The sequence below is a fragment of the Mercenaria mercenaria genome, chromosome 2, assembly GCF_021730395.1.
Source record: "Mercenaria mercenaria strain notata chromosome 2, MADL_Memer_1, whole genome shotgun sequence".
In the NCBI taxonomy this organism is placed as follows: domain Eukaryota; kingdom Metazoa; phylum Mollusca; class Bivalvia; order Venerida; family Veneridae; genus Mercenaria; species Mercenaria mercenaria.
The window spans coordinates 12,740,321-12,766,530 of record NC_069362.1 but is presented as its reverse complement, the minus strand read 5'-3'; the positions used below and the strand labels follow the sequence as shown (position 1 = coordinate 12,766,530).

Sequence of the window (26,210 nt, the reverse complement as noted above, 5' to 3'; positions counted from 1 at the left end):
TTATACATCAACAATTTAATCACAAAAGTCAACTGAATGTTTAACAAACACCTTTATATAAATACAAGATGAAATAAAACAAGGACATAATTTATGAGCTTGCATATCAAACTAAAACAAAATTGGTAAAACAAACATGTACTTATTTGGGCTTTAGAATAATTGAATTCGCTCTTTTCAAATTAGTAAAATTTACATGACAGTATATTGGTACACTTTAACAGTAATAAAAAAAATTTTTACTAGCTTAAGTTAAAGCTATATAACTGTCAAGACACAACATTAAAAATGTCAGCAGAGGGACAAACAAATATTGCCATCACTGACAGTTCTTGGTTTAAATTACTAAGATATAAGAACAGTTGTAAATCAATGATTTTGAGATAAATTCTGAATGCACTTATCTTTTATTGTTTAATGTCCCATCAGCCCAATTATTGGTCAAATTGTGACTTTCAAGATTTTGGTGGTGAAGGAAAACCCCAGGTGACCCTCTTGGCATTATAAAGGCACAAGCCAGCTACTGGGTAACACTACTGACCTTCTCTGTAAGCCAGCTAGATGACTACCCCGCATGAAAAAATCTATACCCCAAGTGAGGTTTTGAACATATTGCTGTAAAGGGCAAGTGATTAAAAGTCAGCACAGCACCTTTGAAGACTAGCCCCCCGCCCCCTCGAGACCCTACACTTGATTATGTCAAATTTTATAAGAACATGAATGATAACATATTAAATTTTCTCAAATTTGCTCACTTTCTGTAAAACACACAGTCATTAGAAAAATTAAGGCAAGATCCTGTTAGCTGCACTAATAACTAAAATGTTAAGCTGGAAATGGCAACAACTGCTGGCTTTAATGAATTTAATCACTTATATTGAAGTCTCCTCCTCCCTAATGAGCTGTAAAGGCAATAGAACAATGTGTATTGTCCTATACACAAAACTGTTTTCCCATATGGCCTCAATCACTGTGCTTATATTTATCCGATGACCAACTTGTTCTCAAGTCCTCTATGTTTGTAGTCAAGTAAGATCAATATCCGAGAGAAATTCCTAAAAATAAAGAATTTTGACAAAGAAATGAATCTGCTTTTTTGGTATAAATTCATCAGTTTTTTTTTATTATTATCATCTGTCAACAAATGTTTATAACATTCCCAGTATCCTTTATTCTTCCCTTAATAACAAATACCTCACATATTCACAGCTGCTTTTAAAGGAAAGTTGAACATAATTATGTAAAAAATTAGAGCTTTCTTGTTCGAATGTCCAGAACACATAATGCCAGAATATGTTTACTGGATTCTCTCAAACCATTCATTTTTCTTAAAACTCTTTGTCTTTAAATACTTTATTAAAATTCTGATATAAGACATCTAACAAATTTTTAAAAAAATCATATTATACTATGCTGGTTTTGAATTTATTATCAAAAATCTTTTTTGATAGAAAACACTCATTTTTCGAAACCGATAGGTAATTGTGTATTCACTGGTCTCCCCTTACAATAAAATATACAGTTAATGTAGCACTAGGGGAGGTAAGCGCTGTTGTGAGTTTGGTACTACTTAATATGTCAATACCTGTTTGATTATATTCTCTAGAAGAACTAAAGCCTGCACTGCTAATGTTTTACACTGGGTGTCCACATCTTTGTCTATAACATCTGTAATGTATAAAACAAAAACTGAATTAGGAAGTTATCTCAATAATGTATATATGGCTTACATTTATAGCATTTATAAAACAAACAAGAGCTGTCCGTAAGACAGCGCGCTCAACTTTTCTCAGTGCTTAACTCTGAATTAGAGCTTTGCCAGTGAAAAAAAATTCCAAGTTAAAAAGGGACATAACTATGTCAAAATTCAAATCAGAGTAATGGGGATTGTTTCTGCTGGTGTAGACTTTGATAGTAAATAACTATTTTAAGTTTCAAGTCAAAAGCTTTAATAGTAACAAATATTTGACTTTATCGAAAAAAAAAATAACAAAAAATTCTATGTTAAAAAGGGGCATAATTCTGTCAAAATTCAAATCAGAGTTAAGAGGATTGTTTCTCCTGGTGTAGACTTTGATGGTAAATAAGTATTTTAAGTTTCAAGTCAATAGCTTTAATAGTAACAGAGATATTTGACTGTATCAAAAAACTTTAACCAAAAACTCTAAGTTAAAAAGGGGCATAATTCTGTCAAAATTCAAACAGAGTTATGGGGATTGTTTCTCCTGGTGTAGACTTTGATATTAAATAAGTATTTTAAGTTTCAAGTCAATAGCTTTGATAGTAACAGAGATATTTGACTTTATCAAAAACTTTAACCAACAGCGACAGCGATGCCAACACAGGGGCGAGTGCAATAGCTCAACTTTTTCTTCAAAAGTCGAGTTAAAAATGCTGCAAACATCATCAAACATTAGAACACGAAAACATGCTAAGTATACATTTATCTAGCCTGGTTTCCAGGCTGCATGGTTATTTTTTATAAGTATGGCAAACATCTTATAAGTAAATTTTAACATCTAAAATAACACACTTTTGATGGATAAACCATACTCATGTTCGTAGCCAGAGGTAAAAATAAATGTTTTTATTACTCATGTAAAACACGTAATGCAAAGTCCCTATCTCTCAAAATGTACTTATTTTAATGTCTCTCATGCTGATCTGCATTTTCCAATAATCCCCAGGTAATAATTTTAACAACACCTGCGCAGAGGTGTCCTTTGCGTATTGCACTCAATGGATGGTATTTCAACAAGTTTCAGTGGACTGCATACAGACTTTTCATCATATACATTGTTAGACACTTATAAAAATTCGTTGATATGCAAGCAGTTGTTTGTTGCAGAATAAAATTTACAAACGACACCCAAAACAACAGTGATTCATAATGGAACATCAATATGAAATAAATCAATAATGAATATAAACATGCAAGTATACTACATTATTATTTTGATAAACAGCCATTAGACACATCAACAATGGCTCAAATCACAGATTTGACCTTCCTGTTTGTTATACGTCAGATGTTCGTTATACATTTCAATTATAGCGAGCTATGTTCGTTATATCGATATAGCGGTCTTTGAATATAGCAAACACTTTTTTCTGATCCTGAGGAGTTCTTAATAACTGAGTTTTACATTGTTATGTATAAAACAGATTCATTTCATATTTCTCGACACAAAATCCAAGACAAAAGTTTTCTTGTATGAACACTGATGTGTGATTATGTTTATGTGATACCTTCAAGCCAATTTTTAGATTCAAACACTTCTTGCTGAAGATCTTTAAGTAACAGATTTGGTGGGACTGCCAGATAAACCATGGATATTGCAAATAATAAACCCTGGCGTACATTTCTGAAAAGAAAATACCTATGCAACATAACTATACTGAAACAGGTCACACATTTCATGTTTAAGAACAGAATAGCTCATGACATGGTCAATTTCTAGTGATTTAGTGAGTCTGTGGCATAGTGGCTAGCAGGCTGGACTTCAACGCTAGTGATCTGTGTTCGTTTCACGGTCATGACTGACATTCCAAATAGTGTTCAGTGCTGGGTAATTTACTTAAATTGGTACTGTTTCCAGCAATATCAGCCTTGACTGGATGCTGGGAAGGTAAATATGACACCTGTCGAAGGCTCTGCTGAAAATAAGTTTGTCATATATAAAAATGTAACACAAATAAAAACAGTAGTAACTCCAATTCTTCAATTTGTGTAATTTCAAGTCAGAATTTAGGTCTCATCCTTTCATGGAATGTCTTAATGGTTTTAACAGGTCCATACAGAAGTTTTCGTCTTAACGATTGTAAATGGTCCATACAGAACTTTTTCTAAAACAAAACCTATCACTTACGAGTCAGAATGAAATCTCAGCACCCAAATAAATTCCAGCAAACAGCTAGCCATTTGCCTCACTGTCTGAAAAAAAGATGTTTGTTTTTTTTCAAGTTTAAAGACAGTGTAATTTAAATTTCATTCTTTATAACATCATGATCTGTCACATTTTTGATGGTCAAGAGAAACAGTTATGAGTATTCAATAAATAATCAAGTCCTTAAAATGATTTATTGCAGATCTTGTGGATCAATTCCTACACACCTGAACAATGGGAGTTCAGACAATAAACCTGGGTTGTGCACTCTGCACATCACCTTGATGACGTCAACAACTGATTTCATAAAAATCATCTGAGCAGTTTAGACAATATGGAGCAGACATAAAGTTAAGATATTTGATCTTTGAGCTCTAAGTGTGACCTTGACCTTGGACCTAGTGACCTGGATTGTGCAATATGCATGTGATCTTGACAAGGTTAGTCCTAAGAAAAAATCATCCAAGCGCTTTATGTAATATACAGAAGACACAAAGTTAAGCTATTTGACCTTGAACCTCAAAATGTGACCTTGACCTTACACATAGTGACCTGGTTTCTGTGCTTTACATGTACTGATAAGTTTAACAGTTGATTCTGATTTTAAGAATATTCCAGCCGTTACAAAGATATGAAGTGGGGACCAACAAACTTACAGGTATATTAGAAGCAGCATACATGACTATACCCAGTGTGTACATGAGTCGACTCAGAACATAACAATCTTCTCCCATCAAGTCGAATGTGTTCTCCTTCCTGAAATTGTAATTTGTAAGCAATAAGACTTGTAACAAGTTTTTCAGTAAATTGTTGAAACATAACAAAGAAATATTTCTGGTAAATAGACAATACATTTTTCACTGGTTAATAAATACATTTACCGGTATTCTATATCTATTTTATTTATCCAATTGTGGAAGTTTAAAAATTTGCAACACATGACCATACAATAAATTACGGTATTGGACACTCATGGGTACAAAAGAAGGCTTATTTTTACTGTAGTTGGAGGGTTCAACAGTCCCATGTTAAACATACGATAAAGCCTGAAACGTGTGAAAATGTTCCGAGTATAAATCGGGTGAAGTAGGCGCTCTATGTACAGAAAAGGCAGAAACACAATATTCAGTGAATCATTTTTAATTTAACCAAAAATTAAATAGATATAGAATAAAAAGGTTATTTAACATTGTTCTGTACACTATGGAGATATATTTGGATGAGTGCTAGCTGGTCCAATATGGATTTCTCACCTGGGTACTCATCCAAATATATCTCTGTATTGTACAGAACAATGTTAAATAACCTAATAAGAATTGCCAGTTACACATAACATACAGCGAGGTTTCATTTAGTGCCATGACAGTGGGTGAGTGGTTACCACCATGATGCTAATGACCATCATTCTTAAATCAGAGTCAGTCTTATATATTCAATTTTTTTGCGGGACAAAGGGATAAAATTTGTGAAAATATTGTGTCTGCTGAAAGATATGTCGATCATGCAATGAAACAGTAAGGAAAGTAAAAAGAGGGTCATGATGGCACTAGGTCAGTCACCTGAATTTTACAGCTCAAACATGTTTCTTTGGGGATAGGGTTATAATTTAACTATTTTGGTAGAAGGTCACCGAAAGGGAAGATTGTGGGAAATTATTACGAAACTGAGCAGTTTCAAACCAGATAACTTTCAAAGTGTCCTCTATACACTTTTAAGGCAAGAACATGGCAGTCATAGTTTTTAGTAATCAGGACAGCCATCTTTGGTAGTAGTTCACCAAAGGAACATTAAAACAAGAGGGCCAAGATGGCCCTAGGTCGCTCACCTAAGAAACACTCTGTAACAGTGTAAAACATGTTTGACCTAGTGATTTGATGGAAACAAATATTCTGACCAATTTTCATTAAGATTGGACCAAAAAATTGGTCTCTTGCGATAAAACAAGCATTTTCTTAGATATGACCTAGTTTTTGACCCTAGATGACCCATGTTCAGACTCGACCTAGATTTTATCAAGGCAATCATTCTGACCAAAATTCATGAAGATCAACTGAAAAATACAGCCTCTATCACATACATAAGTTTTTTCTTTGATTTGACCAAGTGACCTAGTTTTTGACCTCAGATGACCCATATTCAAATTCGACCTAGATTTCATTAAGGCAATCAACCTGACCGAATTTCATAAAAATCAATTGGAAAAAACAGTCTCTATCGCATACACAAGATTTTTCTTTAATTTGACCTAGTTTTTGACCTCAGATAACCCATATTCAAAATCGACCTAGATTTCATCAACGCAATCACTCTGACCAAATTTCATAAGATCAATTGAAAAATACATCCTCTATTGCATACACAATGTTTTTCTTCAATTTGACCTAGTGACCTAGTTTTTGACCCCAGATAACCCATTTTCGAACTCGGACTAGATTTTATCAAGGTAATCATTCTGGCTAAATTTAATGAAGATCAGTTGAAAAATACCGCCTCTATTGCATACACAAGGTTTTTCTTTGATTTGACCTAGTGACCTAGTTTTTGACCCCAGATGACCCATTTTCAAACTTGGTCTAAATTTCATCAAGGGTATCATTCTGACCAAAATTTATGAAGATCAATTGAAAAATACAGCCTCTATCGCATACACAAGGTTTTTACGTGATATGACCTAGTGACCTAGTTTTTGAACCCAGATGACCCATTTTTGAACTCGGCCTAGATTTCATCAAGGTAATCATTCTGACCAAAATTCATGAAGATAAATTGAAAAATACCGCCTCTATCGCATACACAAGGTTTTTTTTTTTATTTGACCTAGTGACCTAGTTTTTGACCCCAGATGACCCATTTTCGAACTCGGCCTAGATTTCATCAAGGCAATCATTCTGACCAAAATTCATGAAGATCAATTGAAAAATACAGCCTCTATCGCATACACAAGGTTTTTCTTTGATTTGACCTAGTGACCTAGTTTTTGACCCGAGATGACCCATTTTCGAACTCTGCCTAGATTTCATCAAGGTTATCATTCTGACCAATATTCATGAAGATTAATTAAAAAATACAGCCTCTATCGCATACACAAGCTAAATGTTGACAGACGACGGACGACAGACGACAGACGCCAGACGACAGATGACGGACGACGGACGCCGGACATCGAGCGATCAGAAAAACTCACCTGAGCATTGCTCAGGTGAGCTAAAAATATAGAAAGACTTATTTCATAAATCTGCAACAAGGCATGTTAGCATGTCAAGTGTTTAGTGTATCAAAGACATTTGTCCGGTTTAAAAAACTGCAATTTTCTCAGAATCTGGTTTTCTCAAACTATAATGTACATCATTTTAAATAAGTTAATTCAGATTTTTCTAAAGGAGCATTTTTTTCCCCCTTGTTTTGTTGGTGTCTCACTGACACTACTTAGTTTAAATGGCAACTTTTCCAGCTTTCCCAGGTGCCCATCCTGGCATTTTTTCATGCATGGGCATGTATCTGGGTAGAAAAACCAACTCCTTACATAACCTAGCTAGATGGATTCCTCTCATAAAGAATTCTACACCAAAAGCCAGGTCTTAAACACATAGCTGTTAGGACAAGTGATATGAAGTAGCCTATTTCAATCACTAAGCCATTGGGTCCCTTTCTGCATAAAGAAAACATCTATCTAATTTTGTATTATCACTCACATACCTGTCAAAGTTTTGCATTAATGGGTAGAAGAAATATCCAGCTACTGCTGAGAATTTGTTTTCGACTGGCTGCGGGTCTGGTTTTGTCTTGCCCTGTCCAAATCTCCTGGTCTTGCTGTCTATACGTCTCTGTACCACATCCCGCCAAGATTCTGGGTCACTACTGGATGCACTCAGCTCCTGGACCTTCTGCTTGACCTCTGGTGTAGGTTTCTTACTGGGATCTACTGGTCTGGACAACTCTTGAGCAGCTGTACCTACAACCTGACAATAAAATATGTGCGAGAAAGATGTTCTAAGTAAGAATGCATTCTTACAACTACCAACTCTGAAGTACAATAATGATAAAGTTACTTACACATCGGCATAAAATCTTCTGAAGTATTCCATAGGCCAAACAGCTTGCAATTATGTCACTTTACTACCTATATTAACTAGATCTCATAGCTCCCTCCAAAGACTACTATGATAGAATTTTCAAACACAGCTTTTTTCAAAATGAATTTAATTTTATCATGAAGTAATGGTCAATTTCAGGAGTAAGATGGTTAATTTTGTACAACTTGTCTTATGCAACGTCATCATTGCAGTGATATATCAACTCAGGACCAAACTTTTGGCATGAACTTCCTGAACAAGACACGTAAGAGGAGAAGAAATGGACAAAGTATCCAGAAAAATAAGTCCTACATACTAAAAGCCATGAAGCAGATGTGACTGTATGAAATATTTAATGTTAACTTAAAAATCTTACTTCTATTATATCGAGACGTTGTCTGATGCTGTAGTTTCTATCATAAAACTGTTCTGTTAAATATTCTGCAACCTGAAATCATTCAAATAGCTTGGTACTTTTGTGTATCATTGGATGCTTAGTAAGTAAGTGACTCTGAAGACATTCACTCACAATTTTTTATAGAGATAAGTCCACCAAAAATTTCTGAAACAAATTATTGTGTTTTGCAAATGTGGCCTCTGGTATTAACTACATGACAGATCATTTTTTTGTTAAGTTTCTCTGCAAGGCTTAAAAAATTACATTAGGAGTAAACATAAGTGATGCTTATTGAAATGATGAACAATGTCAACTTCTGATGCAGAGTTTTAACAAATATTTCATTCTACTGCTTCTTCTCAGAGTGAGACATAGCACTGAATGTGAGACAAAACAAGTAACTGTTCTTTGCTGGTGAAGATCTTTAATTCATTTCAACTTTAACTTGTGTAGAAACATGTGTAATATGTTTAAAGTAAATACAACAAATGAAACTACTAAGCCCGGATGACTGACTAGATCAGATAATCTCAATCTTGTTCAAGTTATCCGTGACCAAGCCATAGAAAATTATACATTAAACAGGGATTTTAACGGGACCAGATGAGTTCAAGCAAAGGGTGGTGTTCGAATTATCAGAGTTTGAGTGAACAAAGTTCAACTGTAGTATGTAACAAAGATCGATACTCTCTCTCATGGAACTGCCTTTTATTACGATTACCATGTTTAGATACATTTCATTAAAAATTATGCATATTTCCTCCTTCATCTATTTTTCAGATTTGTATTCTTAAAATAACTTACACACCACTCAATGCAAGAACAATTCCAAATACCGTGAGTTTTCTTGTTTGAAAATGGAAGAATTATAAAACCAAACACATTTTTACAACTGATATATGACAACTGTATAAGCATCAAGTCATGTGCTAAACACTAACCATGAAGAGAGACTGCCGAGCTCTCAATTTAATTAAATATTTCACGTAATTTTTAATAAGTTAATAAAAGACCACTTAAAATTTAAGACTATTTTTATTGATTTAACTATGAATAATGTGTACCTGTTTGGGGCAGGTTACGGCCAGTGCTACCAGGACACTGAACCTCTGACTGCGGAAGTATGGCAAGGAATAACTTTCCGTAAGGTGTAACAGTACTTTGGCAAACTCAGCACTTATCTAAAACAGAATATTGACATTAAAAAGATAGAAATATACACTATATGTTGAATACTTTCAGTTTTGTTTTTGCTGGGTTTAACGTCATACAGACACAATAGTAGGTCACATGGTGGCTAACCAGCTCTCTGTGTTGCAGGAAGACCCCAGGTGTCCCTCTGAGAACTGTTTCATCATGGCAGACATCTGGGTAGAACCATCTACTTTCTGTAAGCCAACTGGACGGCTTTCTCACAAGAAGAATTCTACGCCTCAACTGAGGCTTGAACCCATATTGGTGAGGGGCAAGTGATTGGAATCAGTGACCTTAACTACTTGTCTACACTGTATGTTGAATACTGTTTCCTCCATGATGAGTGTTGATATGATTTTATTTGGTAAATGCTATGATTTTAGACTAAGTATCATTATACAAGGGTTGTCCCGTTAAAGTGCAGACATTAGGAATAACAAGGAAAATAAATGATATAAATTCAAAAGTTTTTTTACAGTCATAAAACACTGCATTTATGAATATATTCTGAGGACTACTATAAAATATGTAATATTAGAATTATAACTCTACATCAAGTTTAAGTGAAATGCACATTTTTCCCTTCGTAACATATCTAATATCAACCAAACAGTGATACAGGGTATTGTGCATTCTTTCTCATAACACTCTTTTTATGCTTGATTTACATTGATATATACAATGTATATGGATGTTTAGTGTAACTGTTTACAATATGTGTTGTCTTAACATTTTGACGACAAATCACAAATTGTTGCGCCATATGGTTGTGCTGCATACATTATTGGATCTCAATAAAAAAATTCAAGAACACTTTTTTGTAAAGTTACTTTTTGATAGGAGACATTTCCAGTTTGTTTATCAATAGAAAATATATACCTGTATGTAAAATAATCACAAAATGTCAATAAAAACGATAAATTTTAAGAGTCCATGATTTACTGGGACTGCCCCCATATAACAGGGTACATACCTCTGCTAAACCATCTGGGTTGGCTCTAACCAGACTCTCTGCAGCACCCAAACATGCTTCCAATGTATCTGGATTCTCACAGTTTATTAACCCTTAAACAAACAGATAACCAAACCATAAAACCATTACAACAAACTAAATGGACACAAAACACTACTTCATATGATTATTTATTTATCAGTACTGACATATCATGCTAAGGCCCTTGAAAATGAAAAGTAACTAAAACAAGAGCTGTCCATAAGACAGCGCACTCGACTTTTCTCAGTGCTTGACTCTGAATTAGAGCTTTGCCAGTAAAAAAAATTCCAAGTTAAAAAGGGACATAATTCTGTCAAAATTCAAATCAGAGTTATGGGAATTGTGTCTCCTGGTGTAGACTTTGATAGAAAATAACTATTTTGAGTTTCAAGTCAAAAGCTTTAATAGTAACAGAGATATTTGACTTTATCAAAAACATTTTTTTAAAAATCTAAGTTAAAAAGGGGTATAATTCTGTCAAAATTCAAATCAGAGCTATGGGAATTGTGTCTCCTGGTGTAGACTTTGATAGTAAATAATATTTTGAGTTTCAAGTCAAAAGCTTTAATAGTAACAGAGATATTTGACTTTATCAAAAATTTTAACAAAAAATTCTTAGTTAAAAAGGGGCATAATTCTGTCAAAATTCAAACAGAGTTATGGGGATTGTTTCTCCTGGTGTACACTTTGATGGTAAATAAGTATTTTAAGTTTCAAGTCAACAGCTTTGATAGTAACAGAGATATTTGACTTTATCAAAAATTTTAACAAAAAATTCTAAGTTAACAAGAGGGCCATGATGGCCCTATATCGCTCACCTGTTATCATTGCACTTGAGGACGATCCTAAGAAAAAATATCCAAAGGACAGATACAACAAAGTGAAGAAATTTAACCAAAAAGAAAAAAAATTTTTTAAAAGGTACAGATATGTCAAAATACACCTAAAAATTGGAGGTACAATCCATGTTGTACCACAGAAAAGTGGTCTCGGTTTTTCCCTACGGCCAATAATAAAAAAGTTACTAAAAATAAGCTATTTATAGTAACGTAAAAGGGAAGTAATTAAAAAGAAAATTATTTGTAAGTGAACAAAAGAAGGATCTGCCAAATAAATCTGTTGACATAAATAAAATTTCAGATCAGTATCTTCATTACTTACGGAGATATACCCATTTTAATCTGAAATATAGGGAGGTAATTTGACATAAAATCAGACCATAGTTATCTACCCTGATTGGCTCAGTCCAACTAATGACAATAATGAAATTTCAAGTAAGTCCTATAAGTACTTACTGATATAAATTCATTTTGATTACAATCAGGGGAGGTAATCAGATATATAATAACTCTGGAACCTACGATTGGATCTGATTTGTCATGGAATCCAAGACTTATTGTTGTTGAAGATATTTTGGAAGTTTGTATCAAATAAAACCATAAAAGAAGTCTCTATATGGCTGCAAAAGCCAACATAACCAATTTTGGACCTTTAAGGGGCCATAACTCTGGAACCTATGATGGAATCTGGCCAGTTCAAGAAAGGAACCAAGATCTTGTAGTGATACAAGTTGTGTGCAAGTTTAGTTAAAATCAAATCATAAATGAAGCTGCTATTGTGCAGACAAGGTCAAAATAGCTAATTTTGGCCCTTTCAGGGGCCATAACTCTGAAACCCATTAAGGGATCTGGCTGGTTCAATATAGGAGCTGAGATCTTATGGCGACACAAGTTTTGTGCAAGTCTGATTAAATTCAAATCATAAATGAAGCTGCTATTGTGCAGACATGGTCAAAATAGCTAATTCCGGCCCTTTCAGGGGCCTTAACTCTGGAACCCATAATGGGATCTCGCCAGTTCAAGAAAGGAACCAAGATCTTATAGTGATACAAGTTGTGTGCAAGTTTCGTTAAAATAAAATCATAAATGAAGCTGCTATTGTGCAGACAAGGTCAAAATAGCTAATTTTGGCCCTTTCAGGGGCCATAACTCTGGAACCCATGATGGAATCTGGCCAGTTCAAGAAAGGAATCGAGATCTTATGGTGATACAAGTTGTGTGCAAGTTTGGTTAAAATAAAATCATAAATGAAACCACTATCGTGCAGACAAGAAATTGTTGACGGACGCACGCACAGACACACGACGGACGACGGACGAAGGGTGATCACAAAAGCTCACCTTGTCACTATGTGACAGGTGAGCTAAAAAGGGGCATAATTCTGTCAAAATTCAATCAGAGTTGTGTGGATTGTTTCTTCTGGTGTAGACTTTGATGGTAAATAAGTATTTTAAGTTTCAAGTCAATAGCTTTGACAGTAACAGAGATATTTGACTTTATCAAAAACTTTAACCAAAAATTCTAAGTTAAAAAGGGGCATAATTCTGTCAAAATTCAAATCAGAGTTATGGGGATTGTTTCTCCTGGTGTAGACTTCGATAGTAAATATCTATTTTAAGTTTCAAGTCAATAGCTTTGATAGTTACAGAGATATTTGACTTTATCAAAAACTTTAACCAACGGCGACGCCGATGCCGGGGCGAGTGCAATAGCTCTACATTTTCTTCGAAAAGTCGAGCTAAGAATCATTTCAACTGATCAGTCAAAAAGCAAGTTCCCACTCAAATATGGTCATTTTTCTTTCCACTTGAGTATGTTTAATTAGTCTAGATGTTGAGATACAAAGAAAGATGTTGTCTGGTCATACTTGTTTACCTTCCATACAGTCTCTGATATACTTTGGTTGCTTCACTTTGGAAACCTGTGTGTCATGTGACATGTCGTAGGGTTCAAGGTCATCATCACTGAAAATGTACAGCATTTCTGTGTTTGTTAATCATGAAAAACAAGTGATATGTCATAGGATTCAGGGTCATCAGCACTAGGTATATCCAGTATTTCTCTGTTATTCATGAAACATATGTGCAATAAGTAATCAGTTTGTTTGAATAACTTTATGAAACTGATTATGCTTTTCCTAGTGTGTCTCAAAAACATATGAACTGGGTAAATGATCTGTTGCATTTATCAGTGATAATTACTTAGGTACATATTCTTATAACCAGTCTTATTTTATCAAGTAAAGGACTGTGGCTAAGGCTCCCATGTTTACACATTTAAATTACTTCGTATCACGTATGTTCAGTACATGTTTACAAAATTTCTGCCCAGTTTAACGAAATGATCACCTGCTGAACCATCAAAATGTATTGTTTATCCTATGTACACTTAAACACAAATTTAATACCACTAATAGGCAACAGCAATATTCTAAATCTCTATCCTACCAAAGGTGTTATCAAATAATCAAAGCCTTCAGCATTGTTTGTTGTCTGATTTACCACTGTTCAGTGTTCAGATGTGCAAGAATTGAACCATAAGGGTGTTAGCCTCAGTAATTAAATACCTAAGTATCTTAACAAAAGACCATGTTTATTTTCATTCTTACATTCTCATTTAAACAAATTGATAAAAACTATCCTAAACTTAAACACTTACTTACCCGTGTAGTAATGAATCGTCATAATGTTCTCTCACTAGTCCATTGTCAATCATTGTTTATCGCAGAATATACAATGCTTGACCCCCTTCTTTGTAAAATTAACAGAAAAATTAAACCATATCAGAATCTTAAATATTTTGTAACACTCTATCTTGAGCGTCCTATACAATTCATTCATATGAAATGCTGTTGTGTACTAAAAACAATCAATTTAACATGTCTGAAACCATACCTGTCTAGATCGGAGTCTGGTTCCTGTGTTTTCTGAGCTTGCTGAGACTTATTGCTGACTGGTTCCTCTGTAGCTTGTTCACCCAATATGCTGGCATCATCCAGACCAAACAGAACTAAATCTCCAGCCCTCTCGGACAACATCATGGCAAATTCTCTATCAAACAACACATAACAATTTATATTCTAAATTTCGAAGTCATATCTTTATAGTAATAATCATTAAACATCAACACACTTGTAGCAACAAAGCAATAATTGTACCATATTTGAAGTAATACCATATGTAAATAATTACAAGCCATACTACTCTGCAAGATGTATAACCTTTTTATTGTGTTAAAATGAATTAAAACATGTTTCTTCATTTCAATAAGCTTCTAGTTACCTTTAAAAATTGACCAGAAAATTAGTGTAAATCTATTTCAATAAAAAGTTGAACTTGCCTCAGCAGCCACCTGTATAAAGCAGTGACTTGCCTTATGTGTCCAGTCAACTATAGTTCCAAATTGAAATTTTGTTATTATATCCACCAGATATAATGAGACACCTGCCTAAGCAACCATTCCCTTGTCACTCCTTTGGCTGGCTGCTGTCTAACTGTAACATACTTACTCATGCATGAAGTCCATGACACGATCCTCTGGTATATGTAGTAACCCTCGCAGTGCCACTATCTCCTCATCTGCTTCTACCTGATCAACAATCAAATATCAAACTGAAAGTAACCTTACAGAAAGATGATAATGAACATTTCACCCAAAAGTGGGTATTTTCAAGGGGACATCAACTTGTGGATTTCAAACTATGAAGTTAAAATAGAAGGAACATTTACTTTTTCCTTTAATTTCATAAATTTACACACCAGTAACCGTGAAATCTATGAAAATCAGTCCACCATGAGTAATACTGATTTTGAATGATATACTACCAGAACATGTTGAACTTAAGACGGGCCTCACCTCAAAGTTAAGTTTCGGACCCTCTGGATCAATGGCTGTAGTAACAATCTCTGCCACAAACATTCCCAGCTTACGAACCTTTGGTTCCGAGGAGCTAATATGCGTCTGTATACCAGGCATCAGCAGACGTAATATTTCTACAGTAAAACAAAACTACTTTAGTGATATACATGTAATTGAGTAATTTATTTTACAACCTGTTAGCACAGCCATTACTGTTTATAATGGACTAGTAAATTAAAGGTAACACGGGCCCTGTAACCATTAAATATCCTAAACAAAATTTCATGTGCTGAGCAACATTCCTATAGTCTGAAGACTTAAAGAGAGACAGCGCAGAAGTCCGAGGCACAAAAATAAGTGATTTAATGAGTTATATGCAACATAAATCTTAATTAAAACAATTGTACACTCTGAAAAGCTCAAATGTGATGAAAGCTTAATGTTTATCTGAATCAGTCTGGAGTGCTCTCCCTGGAAAAACCAGTACTCATGCCAACTGTAAAGGTTTGGGTGTGACCCAAGTTAGGCTTGAACACATAACCTCTGGGTTGAGCTGCTGACATGCTAAAAACTAGACCACCAATCCAGTTGTACTTCCATCATACCATCAACGTATCAATATTCTGGGAAGGACTAATTTTCATGGATTTTCATGTCTGACTAACTCAACAAATTTAAATTCAAATAAACAGGTGAAATTCCCTTTCATTTCAGTATAAAAATTTGGAATAAATATATGAAATTATATCCCCATGAAACAGCCATGTTTGGTAAAACTATAAAATTTAGTGCCCATGCAATTAATGATTTTACAATAATTTTTTTTTTTTAATTCCATGATAAAAGTCTGTAACTGGTAATATTGTTATTCATATATAAAAAAAAATATTTAAAAAAAAAAATGAAAAAATTGAGAAGATATTCAGAAAGAAAGCAAAGAAGCAATACCATCTTTGTGTTCCTGTTTATGATTCTCTGTGAGAAATGCCATACAGATTACAAAAGCTTGTGTAAGATAATAATGTTGTTCATAGGATGTATGGTTCAGTGAACTCTGGTCTCCCCATACTTGTATCAGCTCCAGAAATAACTGCAATGCAATATTACCAAGTAGAAACTTTCTGTTATATGACTCCAAGTGGCTCATTCATACTTTTGGGTGAGTTTAAATATTTCTTTTCTCAAATTTTATTAAAATTAGTATTTTGTAAACAAAGTCTTTGACATGAGCTTGTTGAGATACAGGGTTTTATACAACACAATGATTCAAAAGGAGGAAAACATCATAAGAATGTTGTAGAATATCAGCATTACAAATACTAAGTTCTGTTTCCCCCATATTGTGTTATTTTCAAATAGACATACAAATGAAACCCTGTATAAATAAAGACATCAAAAATTTTCACCTCACCAGAGAACAAGTGCTTTAAAATTGGAAACCCTGTTACAAGCATTAACAGCAGTTTTTAAGGCATCTATTTTCAAGAAAAAATCCTACAGGCAGTTTAAATTCAAATAAAATGTTTCCGAAAATTCAAAATATCATTTCAATATACATGTATATGTAAATTCACTGAATTCAGACACATGTAAAACCTGTCTTATATAATGGTTTTAAAGCAGGGTATGCTAATGAATTTCTAGAAACTTCTGGCGTTTTAGTGTACCACATGCAAAGTATCCATACACAGGACTCTTATCCAAAAGAATGTAAGTACTAAATTTCAGTTGGTAGTGCTGGGTATCAAACTCATTACTCCTGGTGTCATACACTAGCATCTTACCTCTGGTGAGTTAAATAGACTCTAATACAGCTTAATAAAGTATACACACCTTTATAAAGAGGTGCTGTCTGGGCGTTGATGTTGCCAGATAGCCTATTACATTCTGTAGTACCAATGGCTAAAATAAAGAACACCACTAAAATACTTCAATAAAATTGTTATCTGTCAATATCACCTATCAACATACAACTGCACAAAAGATGGATATTTTATACAAGCATACAGTGTTTACAATTTATCCAAACACTAGAAAGCATTTGCTATAGGAAATATAAAAGAAATGAAACTGATTATTATTGACTCGACAGTTGTTTTATTGCAACTTGAAAAGAAAATATTATTGAAAAGAATTTGGAACAGGATAACTTTCAAATATAATGCAGAAAATAAGAGAGAAAAAATAAGACCAAATATCAAAACTTATCTACATGTGTGTAACTGGCAGGTGAGTATCATGAAGATAATCTCTGCAGCACTTTATTCTGAGATATAAAAGTAAGTACGGACATTGTAAATATTTAAAGGAATTATTATTCAATTCAAAACTAACTATTGAATTAACCTAACTTACAGATTTGTAATGTCTATGGAATATAAGTTTAGTACAAAGCAGTAACTGTATTTTCTGTTTCTGGGTTACACAGTTTCCTATATATCTGTCCATAAGTCCATACCTAAAATAACACAGAGTAATAGACACACAAATATATGTGTAAATGTATATGAAAACTGAGAAATGCTGAATGAGCACTGTCCATACATAAACAGAACAATCCATAGTATATTGCTATATTATTTATGAAAGTCCAAAATAAACAGTAATTTGTGAATTTGCGCTGGGTGTTAAAAGGGAGAAAAGTTTTCCTGACTGAAATGAAATCCATAGACATGAAGGCAATAAATGTACCTCTAACACTATGATTAATATTCTCCTAAACAGTGTTTAAGAAAGTATATTGGATCAGTAATAAAACAGAACTTATGGGATATGTCACATTTTAAGAGCATGAAAAAATGTATATATTTCACTACCAGGTAAGCATATCATCCCAGTCTAGAACTTATAAAACTTAAAAGTTTACCTTATAATTACAATGTAAGAGGTTTAAAGTATAATGACCATGGATGAGGTTTCACTCAAAATTACCATGGAAAAAGTTTAGCTTGTAATTACCTTGGAAGATGTTTTAGTCATAACTACCATGGAAGATCTCTAACTTGTATCGCCAAAGAAAAAGTTTCACTTGTTATTACTGTGGAAGAACTTTTAACTTGTAATTACCATGGAAGGGGTTTATTTCAAAATTACCATGGAAGAACATTAACCCAAAATTTACACTTAAAACTTAACTTCAAAATTACTATGGCAGAAGTTTAATTCAAAATTACCATGGGAGAATTTAACAAATAACTAGAGCTGCTTCTAAGAAAAGTGCATGTCTCCCACAACTGTCTAATCATCTTAATAGTAGTATATAAGCCAACCATGCACCAAGACCTCAATAGCCTTATCAGACTTTCAAGGCTTTGATTATCAAAAACAAGTTTCAAGGGCCATAATTCCGAAGTGCCTGGGCTGATTAAGCTATTTATCGAACTTGGCCAAGGACTTATTGGTAAACACATTTTGTTCAAGTTTGGTGAAGATTGGATGAGAAATGTCTGACTTAAAGAGTGCGGACAAGATTTGTGACAGACACACTGAGGAGTAAATCAATATGTCTCCCACACCACTGTGTGGTGGGAGACATAATTACCATGGAAAAAGTTTAACTCATAATTGCCATGAAAGAAGTCTAACTTCTTATCACCATGGAAAAAGACTATGGAAAAGGTTTTATTCATAATTACCATGTAATACGTTTAACTCATAATTTCCATGGAAGAAGTCTGACTGAGTATTACCATGAAAAAAGTTTCTAATTACCATGGAAGAAGTTTAACAAGCGGTACAAGAACACTCTCCATACATCGGTCTGGAACCCCAGTTACAATCCTCTCACAAACTCTACTCCAAATAAAGTCTTTTCTAACCAACGTTGTAGTCTGTTTTAACATAATAAACCAGAACTGATCTGTAATAAGAACAAACAATACACATTTTTCATTTCAATAATAATACTGTCTTTTAATGAAAATGGAACATTTAAGATGGGAAAAGGCAGTCGGTGCTTTAAATACAACATAATTTATTTATTTATTTATTTGGGTTTTACGGCGCACCAATATAAGACTGCACTGCCACCTGAACTACTTTTTCTGCATGCACATACACATTATCTGTAAATTTATTCAGATAAGTCAAAATAATTGAACCAAACAGTAGGAATAGCAATCTTCAGAAATAAACATTTGATCAGACATGTAACAGAGGTGACTTTTTTTTTTCAAATTCTACCATCTTCATTAAGGTTTGATGACAGTCAAACTTATTTTAAATCAAAGCAGCATTTACCAAGCCCATTAAAGCATGTTGCAAGCAACATGCCTTCCTTCTGAAAATGATTTAACTCTAAAATGCCTAGACCGATTTGGCTAGTTATCGAACTTGGCCAAGGTCTCATGGTCAAACACATTTTGTTCAAGTTTGGTGAAGATCGGATGAGAAATGTTCGATTAAGAGTGCGGACATGAGTAAAAAGGCCAATTTTTCGATAATTCAAGGGCCGTAACTCCAAAATGCCTGGACCGATTTGGCTAGTTATCGAACTTGGCCAAGGTCTCATGGTCAACCACATTTTGTTTAAGTTTGGTGAAGATTGGATGAGAAATATTCGAATTAGAGTGCGGACAAGAGTAAAAAGACCGATTTTTGGTAATTCAAGGGCCATAACTCCAAGACGCCTGGACCGATTTGGCTAGTTATCGAACTTGGCCGAGGTCTTATGGTCAAACACATTTTGTTCAAGTTTGGTGAAAATCGGATGAGAAATGTTCGACTTAGAGTGCTGACAAGCTTTGTGCCAGACACACAGACAGACTGGAGTAAATCCACAGTGGTGTGGGAGACATAATTATTTAAGTAAAAAAATATATGCAAAACAACAGTACCGTTAAATGAGCCGTGTCATGAGAAAATCAACATAGTGGCTTTGTGTCCAGCATGGATCCAGAAGAGCCTGCGCATCTGTGCAGTCTCGTCAGGATCCATGCTGTTTGCTAATGGTTTCTCTAATTGCAATAGGTTTTGAAAGCGAACAGCATGGATCCTGACCAGTCTGCGCAGATGCACAGGCTGGTCTGGATCCATGTGGGTCGCAAAGCCACTATGTTGGTTTTCTCATGATACGGCTCAAATCAATCTATAACGCTGTTCAAGTCTTTCAAAAATGCGCCTGATGCATTTAAACACTCACGCAACTAAAGTCATCATGTATATTATTAAGCAGTAAGCATTTTTGTTCAACTACTACTACTTTTATATATTTGTACTTACTTTGCTCTATACAAATTCAAATAAGAGCTGTTTAACAGATTACCTGCATACCCACAAAGACACAACTTCCCAACCAGACAACTCACAAACTCCAGATGACAGTCTTTTGATAAACGTATATATTTACAAACTGCTACAAGGGTCCTCAAAATGTCTGATATCAACAGTGGAATGTAGTGCTTTGGTAAAAATATATCACTGAAAATAAATGCATACTTAGTTTACAAATGATCTTAATAATTTACTTTATATCTAACACAATGCTGAATCGCTTCTCCTATTCTGTACACACAGAGAGGTCTGGTCTATTCAATACAATCATATGATAAACATGTCCAAAGGTGTTTTACATACAAAGGCAGCCACTCAGGGCACCAAACTCATCCTCTACTAGAACAGACACAGAGCAATCTGAGCAGAGGGACAGAGCAAGAGGAGGCCCACGGAACAGAGAGACAGAAATCATTTTAGATACAGGCCTGTCCAGCTATTATAGTCCAGTTCTTTGCGAATAGACTGTCTGGTTCTTTAAGTGCCCGGTTTATAGCATCGATACATACGTAGCTGTCTTTCCAGGGATGAACCAGTACTGGCTTCTTAGTTAGGTGGGAGACACTAAAGAGCATCTCAAAAATTTCTAGTGCCTGGATCAGGGTTCAAACCCCGAACCTCTGGATTGAGAGTCAAGCATGTAACCACTAGACCAAAGGGCCTACCCAAATATTAGTGAAAATAAAACCATCTCAATATCACCCAATCAACACTATATTATACATTAAATTTTTTCTATATAGTCCCTCCCATGGTTCATATGAACCCATGAAGTGCCAATCAACCCATTATGAAACATTTCTCCAGATTTTTCCATGCAATGACCCAAAATGAAATACTACTTCAAATTCAAAGTGACATACCTTGTCTCAGATCGTAGTTTATTTGCCATTTTATCAGGTAGTGAAGCCATCTCAGTGATGATGCTATCCCACAGTAATACTCTGCCATCACTTCTCCAGTTGTACATAGGTGTATCACGATCCTTGTTTAATGCACTCTGTTCACGGAAAATATCCACAAACTTGTGTTTCTTTAAAAACTCCTCCAGAATAATTACACATTTGTTCAACTTAAAACTTGGCCTGAAAATACAGTAATAATACAGAATGTTAAAACTGTCATGTATATTCCACGAGATAAGCTGTATAGATAAAATGCACTGTTACCTTGCCTGACTCAGGGGTCACTTTGCCATTTGTTGCCTGAGCCATTTGCTATAATTTTATGAAAGTGGCTAAAACTTTTTACCATGTGGCTCTTAAAATTTGGTTATTTTCTTCTGTAAAATTCTAACTATACTGGTACTGATGATAAACTGGTACAGATGATAAAGTCGACCACCTTCAAATTATTCAAGTGCAATTGTTTTTTTATATAACTGAACATGCCGTCTAATAGCAACCACTTACAACACCAACTGGTGTTAACAAAAACAAAATTGGTAAATATTCTGTACTAATAAATGACTTACATTTGTCTGTTTAAATTTTTTTTTATCCGAAAATACTGGGGAAGAGGATGTTTTTTTGTGCATGCTCACTGTCAATACATGAAGGCCTCACATTGGGTCACTTTTCATTATTTGATCGGGAATGACTGTTGCATCATTTTTGGGAAAGTTTCAATATAATACTATGTAGAATTTTTTTTAAATGACAAAGTGGTCAAATTTATCATCAGTCAACATTCGTACAGTCCCCATTTTACATACCCCTTTCAGGGCCTCACTTCTTGTGAGTTTGCTTGCTAAATATAAATTCAAATTATGTCAATTATTCAGTAAGAGTTAAGCCTTATTTTGATACCAACCATTGATAACAATTTGCAGAAATAAAGAAGTAACAGGTAAAAAACCTCATTTTCTGTTCGGGTTTATCATCAGTACCAGTATTAACGTAATTCTGTTTTGAAAGCAGCTAAAAAAACAAAACGTTCACGCAGGGCGACACCTGCTGCACAATTTAATTCAGATCACTTACCGGTATGAGTTTATCCATTTCAGAGTACATGTCAAATGCTAAAATGCCTCAGAAAATAAACTGCATATAAATAACTTATTTCATATTTGTCCAAGGATTCGTGAGGGAAGTGGAATAAGTTTTTCTGATACTATAAAATTAGAGTGTGAAGATTTAATTTTCCCTTACTTTTTTCATGAACATTATTCATTGCAATCTCTAACTTAAATTACTTTTAAGGCAAAGAATTAATTTTTATCTTGCATAGATAAGACCTGGGATATAAATTTACACTTGCCCAGTCGCCAAGTGCGACCAGATTTAAAGCTGGTTGAGTCAATTTTCCAGACGGCGAATGGCTTTGGATTCTTCTAATGTCAATATTCTGGGGTTTCCGTGACTGTCTTATTAATATGCACGACGGCACTTAAATCAACCAATTAAAATTACAGATATATACTACAGCCAATCGGCATACGCGGATTATTTACTCAGTCACCAACAATAGCTGTGCCCATAGAAATACAGCACTAGAAAGTAGAGGTTAACTGAAGGCTGTTAAAGAGCCTAGAACAACCGGTCGCGGCGACAAAAAGAAATATTATAAGGATTATGAAAAGTCCTAAAGGCCAAAGAGGACTTTTAATGAAAAATGGACTGTTAACAGGCCATGGCTTAGAAACATTGTTCAGACTTAAGTAATAATTTCGTGACGGGTTGCGAGTCCTATAACTCGACAATGTAACAAAATACTAGAATTTAGATGTCCATAAACGTGCAGCCTCTATCAAAAATGCCCATAAACAACCCGTATCCTCCTCTAATCATTGTGACCTTGACATTTGACCTACTGATCTCAAAATCAATAGAGGTCATCTGCTGATCATGATCAACTTCCCTATCAAGTTTCCTAATCCTCAGCCCAAGCATTCTCAAGTTATCGTCCGGAAACTGTTTTACTGTTCCATGTCACTGTGTCCTTGACCTTTGGCCTACTGATCTCAAAATCAATTGGGGTCATCTGCTGGTCATGATTAACACCCAAATTAAGTTTCATGATCCTGGGCACAAGCGTTCTTGAATTATCGTCAGGAAACCATTTAACTGTTCTGAGTCAAAGTGACCTTGACCTTTGACCAACTGATCTCAAAATCAATAGGGGTCATCTGCTCGTTATGACCAACCTCCCTGTCAACTTTCATGATCCTAGGCCCAAGCATTCCTGAGTTATCATCTGGAAAAGGATTGGTCTACAACCCGACCGACATACAGACCGACATCTGCAAAACAATATACATGTACCTCTCCTTCTTCGAAGGGGGCCATAATAAGCACAGAAAAAATACAGTGATTCTCTAATATTGCCATAAAACAGTTGCTTACCCTGTGTTATAAATGGCAAATGTCACAGCCAGGAAAGCATCCTCACAGCAGCCATTAAGGAAGAAATGAAGAAAGTATTGTGTAAACTCAGACTTTGTCAGATGTCCTACAGTTTCAAATGTTACAGAATCCAAGAGAAACTTTGCAAAGCTTGTGTAATGGTTCTTTAAGAAAATTTTAGAACATTCCTGCTCCTCTTTTTCCTTATTGTCTCCCTTTTTACTTGAATCCACACAGGGCAGATATTTGCACACGTTTTTCAAACATTCAACAAACTGGCGATGATCTTTCCCATTTCTGATACCATTCTGGATCTCCCTTACTCTTGAGCGGACTTCACTTTCCAACGTCATGTTTCATTCAGAAGTTTACAACACTCTATATGTCTCTATATGTCAAACATAATCTGTAAATAAAGAAACATGTGATGTATTAAATACGCAACAATACTGTGAAATCATAAGTATTTGTGGGGGACCAATTTCCATGGATTTCAGTGTTTGTGTCAATCCACAAATTAAATCCCAAAGAACAAACAAAATTCCCATCCATTTTACCTTCAAAGCCAAAATCCATGAATTCATATCCATATGAAATAGCTGCTTTTGCCAAAACCATGAAAATTCTCACCTATAAATTAATTAATTCTAAAGTAACCTTAACTAATAGCTCTCTTTATAACGAGGCTGCCACAAGTTTTGTTATTAAAATAAATTCTAACACGATATGCAGCAATTGCTATATAAACATACAGCAAAATCGCCTATACACGAATCTTCGGTAAAATATGGTTGGCTGATACATTTTGCCCCCTACGACTGTAACATAAGACATTCTACTTCTGTTCAATTAACTTCGAATTATTTCAGGACCAAAAGGTTGAAAACAAAATTTCAAAAACATAATTATATGATAAAAAGTCATACTGACTTATGTGTAGGGCTGTAAAACACCTTTTTATCTCTGAGAGCGAATTCTATTAGCTTAGTTATGATTCAGCGGTGATTTCATAAATGTAAAACATAAAGTTTGATGCACTCGTGATTTAATTATTACGCACCCTAACTCCTGCCCATATTTTATTAACTGATAAAATATAGGAACAGATTTATTATTATTAAACAAATTATTCTCTTTTTAATCCTACCTTTGTTGATTGTTTTCTCAAACATATAAATTATCATGGGTCCAAATATTTCATTTACATAGTAAGACATACTATTGAATACTTTATTATTGATTTAATTACCTCCCTTTTTGGCTCTTAAATTACTGAAAGTAGTGCTTTTCTAACCATGTAGTTTAACATATTCGCTATTTGGACAGATACTTTTTCTCTATTAAACACAGAATTAAAAGCCTTTAATATGAGACTTTAAAGTATCCAACGAACGGGCCATGTGGCATGATGGCCTTTATTTTAACATTTACTTATTAAGTAGTGCTCAGCAGATTGTATGACTGGTTTGTCTGTATTCTACAGTATATTGCGTGGTACCTTGTTTAGCTATGTTCATTACAGAAGAAAACCAGGCATTTTTAGAAATTGGGAAATCAGACTGTGTAAGACTTGCACCTTTTGAGAAGATAATCTTCAATTGAAAACTGAAGTCCCCAGAAACCATCATCATGATCTGAACAAAACTGAGGCAGCATCATATATAAAGATGCTTCACTCAAGTTTTCTCTAATATAATTCTATGCAAAACATTGACCCTTGATCCAAAGGTCCTGGCTTGAAAAAACTTGGTACAGGACTTAGTTTATATAGGGGATATGAACTTGTGAATTTCAAATTTTGAAAACATAATGAATGGGAATTTTACTTGTTCATTGTGATTTAATTTCACCGATTAAAGAAACCACAAAATCCATGAAAAATAGTTCCCCACGAAAACTAATGATTTGCAGAACATTTAATATTGCTTTTTATCCAAACTTAAAGTGGCCTCTATTTGACGCTGTTAAATGTATGGTACACTTTTAAAGTTTTAAACATAATAAAAACAATTGTTTTCTGATCAGTGATGTACCTTTACATTTCAAGTAATATCAAAATTAAATGTTAAAAAAAATATTTTCAAATGTGGTTGTCAAAAAAAGATGTCTGTTAAAAGGACAGGTCTATATATTAATTATTATATCAAATCTGCAACTCATTTGGTTTAAGATAAGAAATGAACACCTGTTTTTAAAAGCATTAAATCCTGTAAGCTATGCATTCTTTTAATTAGAAACACCATACAATTAGTTATTATTACATACATGTGATTAGTTTTAAAACTGCAAAAGAATCAATACTGATTAAACTTGTGACCTGAATGTAACATGCCTGGCAATTCATAGTCCTTTC

The 26,210-nt window shown here is 34.3% G+C and overlaps 1 protein-coding gene across 3 annotated transcripts in view; it reads right to left on the bottom strand.

Annotated features, from left to right (window-relative positions):
* LOC123561971 (telomere length regulation protein TEL2 homolog) overlaps positions 1–26,210 on the bottom strand; it is a 35,977-nt gene continuing 9,767 nt past the window's right edge. For all 3 annotated transcript variants that reach the window (XM_053530116.1, XM_053530134.1, XM_053530123.1), the window contains exons 2-21: positions 23,858–24,263; positions 21,377–21,598; positions 20,506–20,660; positions 18,954–19,101; positions 17,598–17,700; positions 17,076–17,144; positions 16,191–16,332; positions 15,240–15,376; positions 14,893–14,972; positions 14,279–14,434; positions 13,260–13,348; positions 10,525–10,616; positions 9,422–9,538; positions 8,337–8,408; positions 7,584–7,846; positions 4,544–4,643; positions 3,870–3,934; positions 3,250–3,365; positions 1,586–1,668; positions 1–1,055 (exon numbers count right to left, since the gene is read on the bottom strand). In XM_053530116.1, the coding sequence (XP_053386091.1) occupies positions 1,026–1,055; positions 1,586–1,668; positions 3,250–3,365; positions 3,870–3,934; positions 4,544–4,643; positions 7,584–7,846; positions 8,337–8,408; positions 9,422–9,538; positions 10,525–10,616; positions 13,260–13,348; positions 14,279–14,434; positions 14,893–14,972; positions 15,240–15,376; positions 16,191–16,332; positions 17,076–17,144; positions 17,598–17,700; positions 18,954–19,101; positions 20,506–20,660; positions 21,377–21,598; positions 23,858–24,210 (2,592 nt within the window). In that variant the 5' untranslated portion in view covers positions 24,211–24,263 and the 3' untranslated portion in view covers positions 1–1,025. The remainder of the gene's footprint in view (positions 1,056–1,585; positions 1,669–3,249; positions 3,366–3,869; positions 3,935–4,543; positions 4,644–7,583; positions 7,847–8,336; positions 8,409–9,421; positions 9,539–10,524; positions 10,617–13,259; positions 13,349–14,278; positions 14,435–14,892; positions 14,973–15,239; positions 15,377–16,190; positions 16,333–17,075; positions 17,145–17,597; positions 17,701–18,953; positions 19,102–20,505; positions 20,661–21,376; positions 21,599–23,857; positions 24,264–26,210) is intronic.